The sequence below is a fragment of the Rhipicephalus microplus genome, chromosome 4 (genome assembly GCF_043290135.1).
Source record: "Rhipicephalus microplus isolate Deutch F79 chromosome 4, USDA_Rmic, whole genome shotgun sequence".
NCBI lineage: Eukaryota > Metazoa > Arthropoda > Arachnida > Ixodida > Ixodidae > Rhipicephalus > Rhipicephalus microplus.
In genome coordinates, this window is record NC_134703.1 from 54,978,426 (window position 1) to 54,990,706 (window position 12,281).

General features: G+C 45.2%; 1 protein-coding gene across 1 annotated transcript in view; it reads left to right on the forward strand.

Moving 5' to 3' along the window:
• The first annotated feature begins 7,236 nt into the window (after nt 1–7,236).
• The window catches only part of ed (hemicentin protein echinoid), a 146,365-nt gene continuing 141,320 nt past the window's right edge, over nt 7,237–12,281 (forward strand). The window contains exon 1 of the mRNA XM_037422889.2: nt 7,237–7,541. Coding sequence (XP_037278786.2) covers nt 7,490–7,541 — 52 coding nt within the window. The 5' untranslated portion in view covers nt 7,237–7,489. The remainder of the gene's footprint in view (nt 7,542–12,281) is intronic.

The following is a 12,281-nucleotide window of genomic DNA, read 5'->3' on the forward strand; positions in this document are numbered from 1 at the left end:
TTTTTTCTACGGCTATGTCCGGATTTCAACGACTCAATTGAGACCTGATTTGTCGTCCTGGGGTGTGTAGAAGCCGAGATATGACTCGTTGTCCTCAAAGTGGCTTGGTCCCACACAAGATGGCGGCCCCCATTTGGTCATAAGGTGGGAAAAATTTCTTGTGGGTTTGTTTTCGCCGGTCAGAAACTGGTAAAATTGAGCTCAGAGCCATAAATCTTTCTTCTGCGTGATTTACCCTTAATGACCAGCGGTTATCCTGTCTACGCGCTACATTCCCGGCCCATGTCCATTTCCTCTTCTTGATTTTAACTGTAGTATCCTCCCCGTTTGTTCCCTAATCAACTCTGCTTTCTTCTTGTCTCTGAAGGTTACACCTACCATTCTTCTTTCTATTGCTCGCTGCGTCGTCCTCAATTTAAGCTGCCAAACCAGCTTTAGCGTTAATGCAATGAATAATAATCTGCCGAGTATCATTACGGAGTGTGCAGTGGAAGTTGGAGGTACGGTACTTAGACAGGACACTGGCAAGCTGTCCCAGGAAACGAAGAACCTTAATAAAAAGCATCAAAGCATGAAAGTCTCTAGTACAACAGACAAAATAGAACTCGCCGAGCTTTCTAAGTTGATTAATAAGCGTAAGGTATCCGATGTAAGAAGCTATAACATGGAGAGAATTGAACACGCTCTGAAAAACGGAGGAAGCGTGAAAGCAGTGAAGAGGAAACTTGGGATAGGCAGAAATCGGATGTATGCACTAAGGGACAAAGAAGGCAACATAACAACCAATATGGATAGTATAGTTTAAATAGCGGAGGAGTTTTACGGAGACCTGTACACCAGCCGGGACAACCCCGACCTTAATACTATAAGAACAAGCAGTAACCCAGATGACACCCCGCCAGTAATGATAGATGAAGTCAGAAAAGCCTTGGAGAGCATGCAAAGAGGTAAAGCTGCTGGTGAGGACCAGGTAACATCAGATCTGCTGAAGGATGGGGGACAGATTGTGTTAGGAAAACTAGCCACCCTGTTTACGAGGTGCCTCCTGACGGGAAGAGTACCAGAGTCTTGGAAGAATGCTAACATCATCTTAATACATAAGAAAGGAGATGACAAGGACTTGAAGAATTACAGGCCGATCAGCTTGTTCTCCGTAGTATACAAGCTATTCACAAAGGTAATTGCTAACAGAATTAAGAAAACATTAGAATTCAGTCAACCAAAGGAACAAGCAGGATTTCGAATAGACTACTCAACAATCGACCACATTCATACTATCAATAAGGTAAAAGAAAAATGCTCAGAATATAGTCAACCACTATACATAGTTTTCATAGATTACGAGAAGGCGTTTGATTCAGTAGAAATATCAGCAGTTATGCAGACACTGCGGAATCAGGGCGTCGATGAAGTATACAAAGACATCCTGGAAGAAATCTACAGGGGATCAACTGCTACCATATTGCTTCATAAAGAAAGCAACAGAATACCCATCAAGAAGGGTATAAGGCAGGGGGATACAATCTCGCCAATGCTGTTTACCGCGTGCTTACTGCAGATTTCCAGAGGTTTAGATTGGGAACAGTTAGGGATAAGAGTTAATGGAGAGTACCTTAGTAACCAGCGCTTCGCCGATGACATTGCATTGCTGAGTAACTCAGGGGACGAATTGCAACTCATGATTACGGAGTTAGACAAGGGTAGCAGAAAGATGGGTCTTAAAATGAATCTGCAAAAAACGAAAGTAATGTTACAGCAACCTTGGAAGGGAGCAGCGCTTCGAGATAGGTAATAGTGCACTTCAAGTTGTAAAAGACTATGTCTACTTAGGGCAGGTGATAACTGCATAGCCTAACCACGAGATTGAAATAACTAGAAGAATAAGAATGGGGTGGGGCACATTTGGCAAGCACTCTCAAGTCATGACAGGTAGATTGCCACTATCCCTCAAGAGTAATGTATATAACAGCTTCATCTTGCCGGTACTTAGCTATGGAGCAGAAACCTGGAGATTACAAAGAGGAGTTAAGGATGCCATAGTTGAAATCAAGAAGAAATGGACATGGGCCGGGCACTTAGCACGTAGGCAGGATAACCGCTGGTCATTAAGGGTAACTGACTGGATTCCCAGAGAAAGAAAACGTACAAAATGGAGATAAAAAGTTAGGTGAGCCGATGAGATTAAAAAGTTCGCAGGTATAACGTGGCAACGGAAAGCACAAGATGGGGTGGTTTGGCGGATCATGGAAGGGGCCTTTGCGCTGCAGTGGGCGTAGGCAGGCTGCATATATATATATATATATATATATATATATATATATATATATATATATATATATATATATATATATATATATATATATATATATATATATATATATATATATATATATATAGTTATAAACTTCGAGATAGTGCAGTATAGGAAAAAAAAACAATAAAATATTTATTTAATTCTAACAGTTTCGGCTGGTAAGAAAGAATGTTGATAAGCGCGTGAGGTTTGAAATGCATGCTTCAAACCTTAAAACATATATTTCATCGGGATTCGCACCAAAGGGTCTCACTGTTCAACTGCAACCCGCAATGAATAACTTCAACAAAAATGAGCAGCGGCAGTGGAGCAATATCTTAGAAGATGCATCTATTAGGCTTACACAGGTTGTAATACAACACAGTACACGTAAGGCCGCGGAACTTAAAGAGGAAGAAAAGGCGTGACTAAAACAGTCAAGCTCGACGCAGTCAGAAACACAAGAGCTGGCCAAATACGAAGGAAAAAAGAGATTGACAATTCAGGGCAAGAAGGACAGGAAATTGAGGCGAGACGGTGCGTGGCCGACTTCAAAATATTCCGCCAGCAATCCTCCCACAACGTATACAGATCAAACTGTTACCTCTCGTCAATCTCCACAAAAGAGCACCGATGTCACCAATGTGGTTCACCTTTCCAGCAAATCTTTGACACCTGCGCAAACAAAGCTGCTATCAAAAGGTCTAACCTTCTGCCCCGCCTCTGGCAAAATTGATGAGTTTAAACTTTACCAAGATTTGGACAACTTTGCCAGAACCATGCGTCTAAAAGAATATTTTCATGATCGAAGCAGCACGCAACAAAATCATTTTTCAGATAAATCTTGAAATCCAGGTGAACAACGAGACAAAAATACATTTCAACGAGACATGTACATTTCAGCCGTCCAAGGTGATATAATCAGGGAATATGAAAAGCACCGACCCATTCGCAACAATCTGTCCAAAGAGGAGCGGGAGGCTTTGCGCAGTTTAAGTGACAGCCAGAGCATCGTTATTAAACCAGCTGATAAGGGTGGTGCTGTGGTTGTACTCGACCGGACTGACTACATCAAAGAAGGGCTTAGCCAACTGGCAGATGAAAATTTCTATAAACAACTCCCTTGTGATCCGACAGAGGAGTATGAAAGTACTATTAAGGCCTCACTAATATCATTACGTAAAAGTGGTAAGATAACCTACCCTATGCTTAAAATGATGTCACCTGGCAAATCGTCTCCCGGGCGTTTCTATTTACTACCCAAAATTCACAAGATTAACAATCCCGGCCGACCCATAGTTTCCAGCAACGGTACTGCTACTGAAAAAATCTCTATTTCCATTGACTCTCTGATTAGGCACTTCCCACAATCATTTCCATCATACATCAAAGATACCAGCCACTTCCTTCGAGAAGTCTCAAAACTTGTGGTACCTCTAGAGTGCTATTTGGTCACCACGGATGTCTCATCACTGTACACAAACATTCCCCACACCGAAGGAATCGCCGCCACAGTCGCCGCCTATGGAAAAAGTAAATCGACGAGTGAATTCGACGAAAGCGCTTTAGAGGTGCTCCTAAATCTGGTACTTAAACATAATAACTTTGAATTCGACCAAAACCATTATCTGCAAGTAAACGGAACTTCCATGGGAACCAAAATGGCCCCAAATTACGCAAATATTTTCATGGCCTCTTTGGAGATTCCTTTCCTCGAAAATTCTCCATTCAAACCTATATTTTACCGACGCTTCCTCGATGATATATTCTTCGTGTGGGCCGATAGTGAACATAATCTTTCCAAATTCATTTCCGGTTTCAGCTCCCTGCATCCTTCGATAACATTCACGCACACGTATTCGCAGAAGAGTGTTCACTTTCTGGATGACACTATATCACTCAGTGGCACCACCATATCTACTTCCCTGTATAAAAAAGTAACTGACCGCCAACAGTATCTGCATTTCCATAGCAGTCACCCCCATCACTGCAAAATAGGTGTTCCTTACTCTCAAGCCCACAGATACAGAAGAATTTGCTCTGAAATCACGCAATTTGACACCCACGCACATGAATTGAGAGCAGCCTTCTTGCGTGGAAGTACCCCGAAAAAATAATTGACAATGCAATTGAGCGCGCTCGCTCTTTGGACGGAGAATCAACAGTGGGAGAAAAAGGCGGGAATAAAGATGATATAACTTCAGGGGCAAATTCAATCCTCACATACTGCGCCGCCGCCCCTCGGGTGAATTCTATACTAACCCGCCACTTCAACATACTTAAACAGAGTAGTCGCCTCTCTGCCGTTTTTCAGACTCTCCGCCCAAGGTGGTTTACCGAAGAAATAAAAACCTGAGAGACTTACTTGGCAGGGCGAAAACACACAAATCCGACCACCATCAGGGCTGTAGATCGTGCGGGAAACCTCGCTGCAGGGTGTGCACACACATGGTGACCACAGATACGGCCGAAGCCTCCTGTTCAGACTATGTGTACAAAATTAAAGACGACCTTAACTGTGACTCAGCCAATGTGGTATACAAAATTCGCTGTGAGGTGTGCAAACAGGAATATATTGGACACACGGAAACCGCGTTCCGTTTGCGTTTCAACAACCACAGGGCACACGTAAAGGGCCTCCCCAATTTGCCGTTCTCCAAACATATCAATCTTCCTGGTCGCTCTTTCGAACGCGTGTCATACTCCTACAATCCGGCTTCCAGAACACACGGGAGCGCGAACAGCGGGAGTCATAGTGCATAAAGAAATTCAGATCACTTACCCACGGAATCAACGAGAGCCCTGGGCGACTGACGTGCCTCCGCGACGTTTCGTGAAACACAGAAATTGAATTACTCAATTAATTTATTTATACATACGGGAAGTCGCACACGCAAGGTGGTCAATATAGCGCGTGAAACTAAACGAATTCGATGCTACGTGAACCAAACGGCGTGTGTTAGTATTATGAGACTTTATTTTCATTTCTGAGTACTTTTTTAGTATTATTTATTTTTATATATTTTTGTTTACGTTTTCATCCTTTACAAGAATACCCATTCATTTATTTTCAGTATGACTGGTTGTACATTTTTCTTCAAGAGAGGGCAGGTGGAGGGAGGGGGAGAGGGCACATTAGCTTTCCAACGTGGCCATTATATTTCGAAAGCTGGAGCGGGTCGTCTGCTTCTTGTGTGTGTGTGTGTGTGTGGCCCGATGCCGCGGGCCAGCCGCCAAACCACGTGAACTTAAACTCGATCCATGTGTGGGATGCGAGTAAGCGGCAACATGTTCCACATTTTTCCGTTTTTCTTGGTCGCCTCCGCTAGCGGCGCGTCTTACCTATACCGAGTAACAATGCCAGAATTACCCGCTCGTTCCCGGTGGCTCTCCGTCACTCCTTTCTAGTTCCTCTCCTTCTTCTGCTTCTTGTTGTCTGTTGCTACCTCGTTCGCCCGTTTTTTTTTTTTTGATCGTTTTGGAGGGTCTTCAAACTGTGAGGGTGACCCTCTGCTACGGGAACTTGTACCATTTCACTTAGCTCCTCCGAAGAAGGCTGGTCCACCAGCCGAAACTGTTAGGATTAAATAAATATTCTATTGTTTTGTTTCCTGTACTGCACTATTTTCGAAGTTTATAACTTTTATTACGGTAGCCGGAAGAAACTCTGATTATCTATTTCATATATATATATATATATTGTGTGTTCAATATTGTTTAAAAAATCAGCAAAAGACGCCATTTGCTCGCTGTCATCACAGTTGCTTTTTTTTTTGCTGTAGCGGCCGCTATTTTAAAGCGGTTAACGACATCATTTTGTGTGTTAATTAGGAAAGTGAAATTAATTACATTTTTAACTGGTGGCCATGAACGTGGAAAAATCGAAGTTCTTAATGCAAGAAACCCATTGCCGCTTAGAGATTTCAGAAAATCGGCCTCTAGTAAGAACTACAAATTGAATAATAAAATAATAATAATAATATTAATAATAATAATAATCTGTAATCTATGGCACCGCAATTACAATCAGGAGCAGAAGTATTAGTGCGAAATCCAAAAAAAAAAAAATGATAGCTTGGCCGTTTTCTGCCATATCGCAAGGAACGCATGAGGGCGAAGTAAACGAACATAACCGTATTAACTAACTGACTGAGTGGTTATCTTTTAGCGTGCGTTTAGAATTGAACATCGATAGCAGCGCTGCACCAGGATGAGGTTGAATCTAAGCGGGGTCTGATTGCAATCGAAAAGTGTCCGTGGTATGGCGGACCATATTTCTTATTAGTTGAGATGAGCAATAAATGTCCGTATGATTCTTGTCGTAAGCACAGAATGAATGTTCTCTCCTAATGCCTTACGAATGACCCAACATTAATTTTTTCGACGGTTGCTTACTTGATTATTGGCGCCACACAGCTGTCTTACAAGTTCCGCCATCGGTGCTACTGCGTACGCACCATTGTACTGAAAGGTTGCCCGAACGAATGTGTTTCATTTATGGCAACCTTGGCGCGTGCATGCATAGTGAATACGTAAATTATGCCTTAGAATAATTAGGAACGCCAGGTAACTCTCTGTATTACGCTGGCCGGAACTGAGCCTAAACAGTGCCCACAGCCGAGTTCAAATAGTCCGCTTCAAGGTTCTGAATGTTTCACCTAAAAACAAATTAGAAACACTGTACGTAATGTGTTGAAAAACACAATAAAAATTTACAAATTGTTACTAGTTTTCATATACAGTATTAAGGAAGCTTGTTACCATATTGGCGCGGACTCTTTTTCGCCTCGCTACTTTGACGACGTGAGAAGGCGTTCCATCTCCTTCCGCCGCCGGCTCGTGGTTGCGAGAGATGGCGAACGGTGGCAGCACCAGTTGTGTATGCTTTCGGCGGGCCGTTGAGAGTTGCCGTTGTTGCTGCTGTTTTCTGCGGGATTGGTGGACGGTGTGAGGGGCGACGGCGACCGAAGAACCAGTCGGCTCGGCTCGCCCAGGTCGACGGTGCGCGTGTGTTGGTGGTGGTTGCTGCTGCTTCGGCGATGGCAGCCTACGCGTCGTGACTGCCAGCGCGCGCGCGCCTGTGTCAGCCCCTCGAGGAATACGCGTGGATTGACACTGCCGAAGGATTGCTTCTCGTGTGCGTTGACGCGGTGCTTTGGCCAAGTGTGCAAACTCCGTTGATTCCCAACGGGCACCATGCATCGAGTCAAGTACGCTGGACTGTTCTCCCGGTGGCATCTCTTCACAGGTGAGGCCTAGTGCTGGACCATCGAAAGTGCGCGTAGATGAGAGAAAATGAATGTTCCAACAGATTATCTTTTTCGGCCGTGTCTGGAAGTTTCGTTTTTGTCAGGTAGCCGGAAGGCGCTTCTTCGCGCAGGTGGTCGCAGTGTTTGTGCGTGCTTAATGGCAAAGCGTGTGCCCGCTGCGGCGATCATAGTCGAAGCTTACTTGCGCCGCAGTCTTAAACTGCATCTTGAAGAACTTTAGCCTATGAAGGAACATGTAGCTGAAAGTTTCCTGTTTTAACGGCCGTTAGGAACACCTTCAAAAGAGGCGCCGTTCCGCATGGTGAACTGCGTGCGCGCCGCTCGTAGGCGCGACTGCTGCCTTGCAGCACTGTTCAAACGGATTCTCGCGCTGCTATTCATTCCTTCTGCCCTTAAGAATCGCTTGCGCTCACGTTGTGTTTACCATTGTTGTCCAAAAGTACGTGTGTTGGGCTATTTAATATGTATAGTTTTTACGTGTGTCTGGACGAGAATTTGGGAGGACAGCGCAGTGGCATCTGCTGCGGAGAGCCTGGATAGCGTTGTTCTGCGATAGTTTCACTGTAGGATACGCGAAGACAGCGTTCGTTGCGTACAAACGCTATTTCCATCACTGAACGTGGCTAAGCTATAAACGAGCGTACAACCATACGGCGCATGTGCAGTGATGACACGGTAATGCAAAGCCTTATGGGCCTCATTTTAAACTCCTATTAGCTGGTAACCTCTGCAAGCACGTAATTGTGCTGCTGTCCCATTGTGCGTTATCAGGCTGTTTTGACGCCAAGCAACAGGGGCTTTTGTGTCCTGTTACCGTCTAAAGCGCAGGTACACCAGTCTCAGTTAACAGTGTTTACGGCGAAGCGTATACCATACGGAGAACCGACGAAAACCAGCACTTGTTTGCTGCGTATCGAGTTGCTTTCCGACGCGAGGCCTTGAATATTACCGTCGTGCGTACCTGCGCAGCGACTTGTCTTGCTTCATTAGCTTCCGGGATGGCCATGCATAGCCTGGCAAATTGCCTTTTGCGATCGCTCTCCCGACTCTGTCGCTTTTGTTGTGGCACGGGAGAGACGCAGACGGAAACATGCTTATGGCCCGCGTTTCAAGGTGGTGCTCTGGTGGTGGCTGTATAGTGGTACGCGCTGTTGAAAACAACCTACCGAGTGGTTGATGGGCCCCCTTGACGAGAGTCGTGGAAACCTTTCTCTGAAGAAATGACCGTGTCGTCGCTCCTATGGTTCACTCCTTCATTTGCGAATGCGCACAACAGAGCTAACCGTTCTTTCTACTGAACGACGTAAGTTGCAGAATGTACGAAGGCAATGCGTAATGTGACGAGAGCATCCGATTGAAAAAACGCATTGCAGGGGACCCCTTGATTTACGAATTGTATCGGTTGCCATCGCAGCACCTTCGGTGGTAGTCCCAACCGGTGAGAGGCTTGAGCGCATGCTGGGGCAACGAACGCGAACGTATCTCTTCGCCCTCTGTGGTGATTACACTCAAGAGCTGAGACTGCCATTTTTTAAAATGCGCAAGCGTTTGTGGGCGTGCTTAAGGAGAAACATCAGTCCGTCCCTCTGTTGCATAGCATTAAACGCTTTAAAGGAGTAGATGTAAAGACAAAGTGCATTTTCTTGGCGTTGCTGGATTTGGAAACTACAGCCCAAAGCTTTTTTTTTCCCTTTAGTGGTATTGTTTTGAAGTACATGGCGAACAACACAACTAGAGCCCTTTGTACAAACGCACAACAAAGATTCCCATGAGCTGAACATTTACGCATTTTGCCCATGGAAGTACATATTTCCGTCGTCGTGATTTCAAAAGCTTCTGGAGAGGTGTCCTCATTTTACATTCATTTTGTGTTGCCGTCACCGCGCGAGCCTTATGGTTCAGATATTCACCTTTTTTTGTAATTTGGAGAGGTTACTGTTAGGTAGCGCACTAGTTAATACGACAAAACAGCAGGTGGTTGGTAGCTGACACGCGTCTTCTTGAGTTTGTTTACGCATCGTACGAGTGTCGTAAGCTCACAAGAATGGTAATAGGGTAAAGGATATAAAAGATTGGTTTTTCGAAAACTGGCCTACATGATTTGTCGAGCGCACTAGATCCACCAAACCAATCAGAAAAACACGAGATAAGGATGATAGTTTGTGATTACAGGGCTTAAACAACATTTTCAAAAAAAAAAAAAAATGTTCTGCGCGCAGTTTTTTTTTTCTTGGGTGAACGTTCTTTCCCTCAGTTGCCGCCGCCACATTCCTTCTTTTTACAGTGCAAAACCCATGTGATCGTCTGGTCCGAGGTAGTTTCCAGGGCGCGTTTGTGTGGCCCAGGCCATCTTCCCGAGAAACGCTCCCCCAATCCCGAGCTGCTTTACTCCCGGCGCCGTACCTCTCATTAGGCGGTGTGCTCCTCTGCCGTGCATTTTACCTCCCTTCCTATTCTTGTTATCGCGGTTTTTCGTTGGAATCTTTTCTGTCGCTTCTGCCTGAAAGTACTTTGCGTTTACCTGGTCGCCCGCCGCTTCCGGGGGACAAATGGCGTCCCTTTTTTCGTCTACCCGGAGATCCCCTCCTTCTTTACCGTCTTAGGAAGGGGAAGACTGGGACGTCTCCGGAAGGGAAGTGACAATACACGCGAGATGGGCCAGCATTGCAGAGCGCCGTAGCATTGCAGAACGTCGTCTGAAGTCACCAGAAAGCGCCGCTTGGGCGCATTCCGAAGTCTCGGTGGTGCACTGGTTGTCTTGCTGTGTCGCCGCAAGGCTTCCCCCTACGGTGTACGCGTTTCTTTTTTTTTGAAAACTACTTCAATTTCTGGCGCTCGTACAAAGGGAACGGGGGTGGTCCCCGGAACCGTGCATTTTAGTTCCTGCAGCGCTTGCCACAAGGCGTTCCTTTACTTCCCGCTCACCTGACCGTTTCCGGCTCGTGTGTGTCTTTTGCTGCACATAACTATAGTTAGACCTCTTTATCAACGAACGCTGATATTGTGAACTAATGGTTGCGAATTTAATGCCGCATTTGGTTGGCCATGCTTTGTTTTATTGCTACTTGTAACGAAACCGAAAACGTGAGAGCCGCTGCGATATGGGCGGCAACGAAAAGATGTTTGGTTTGAGCAAGGCTCAAATTTCCAGAGGTAGCTTAAAAAGTGAGATAAATGGTCATACAATACATAACCACGAGAAGTAGATTACAGCCGTCGTCAGATAAGTATTAACACGGGTCTTTTTTGTCAAATGAAGTTTATTCTATTATAATTGCGCAGTCTCATGTTCTGGTTGGTTTAGTTTTACTTATTTTTAAATTTATTTGAAATGCCACAAGAAAGTAAGTGAGAATTACCTCGCTTTGAGCAGGTCTGAAGCCTGAAATTATACGGTTTTCATCTAGGATTTTTGTGGAATCCAGTTTGCCGATTTGTTAGATCCCATTAATCTCCATACTGTTACAACGAATATCGGATATAACGAACTAAGTCGTGCTCCCGGTGATCCATCGTACGAGATCCGAATGCATATGATATCTTCAGTCTATTTCTCATTCACTGCCTTCGTCATTCTTTTTTCCTTCGACAATTGCATGCACGTCAGGTCTTTCAGCAACCTTTTGCCAGTGTTTCTCTTATAGCACAGCGACGTGCGGAATGGGTTGCCTTGTCATTTTAGTGCGAAGAAGGGGCTCTGTATGCGAGGCAGAAAGATTATAAGATAAGCATCAGCTTAGGGCCTCGCGCAGCGCTTCGTACAGCAGCACGTCACGGCATCGGCACGTAGCTTGCGGTTGGTGAGCCACAATCACGGACATCTTGGACAGCCTTCACTTGTAAAACATTTCCCCTGCTTCGGGGCGCCTATGTGCTGTGGAAACTAAATGTGTCGGTGTTAGTTTGCCGGCGCTGGTCTTGTTTGGTTCCCGTTCGCTAGTGACCGTTTGCGCATCACTGTTGCCCTCGGGTTGTGAAATGAGTCAAGAGGATGGAGAACGTCCACTCAACTTTTGAATCACTGCCAGCATGCCCGACCGCGATGTACATTCCTACGTATGCTAGTCTTTTGAAACTTTTACATCGGGTTGTCGTATTCATACTGGGTACGCCACCCTACATGTACTCAAATAAAGACCGTGACAGTTGAAAAAAAAAAGTTCCAGACATTTCGAAAATACTTCGACTTAATTTGATGCCCCACACATATCTGGGCACACTAATAACTGGGTTGTATAAAACTTGTATGTATCTGGCTGCTGGTCAAGCTGTACTTAACGCGCTGGAGAGTGTCCTGTTGCGTGAAAATGCTCGTGGTAAATTTTGCCTCTACTTTCCCTGTTGAGATTCTACCATACACAAGAGACCGCGAAATGTCCCCTAAACGAAATATAAGCTAATCAAAACCGTGTTCGAGTCGACGGGGAGGCATTTACTAAAGCCTTTGTAACGGAACCGCCTGATTCCTCAACTTCGTACGTAATGTGTTCCTTTAATGAAAGGGCGTTCACTAAAACGACCGCTGAGCTGTTTCTTGGAATAGCGACGTGATATCGGGTTGCAACGAAAGACATTGCGTTCGCTTAACGGCCGGCTGGCTGCGTACTGCACACCATGCTGCACACCATGCTGCACACCATGCTGCACACCATGCTGCACAACATGCTGCACACCATGCTGCACACAGACCCATGACGGACAGGAGAAACCCTGCTGCA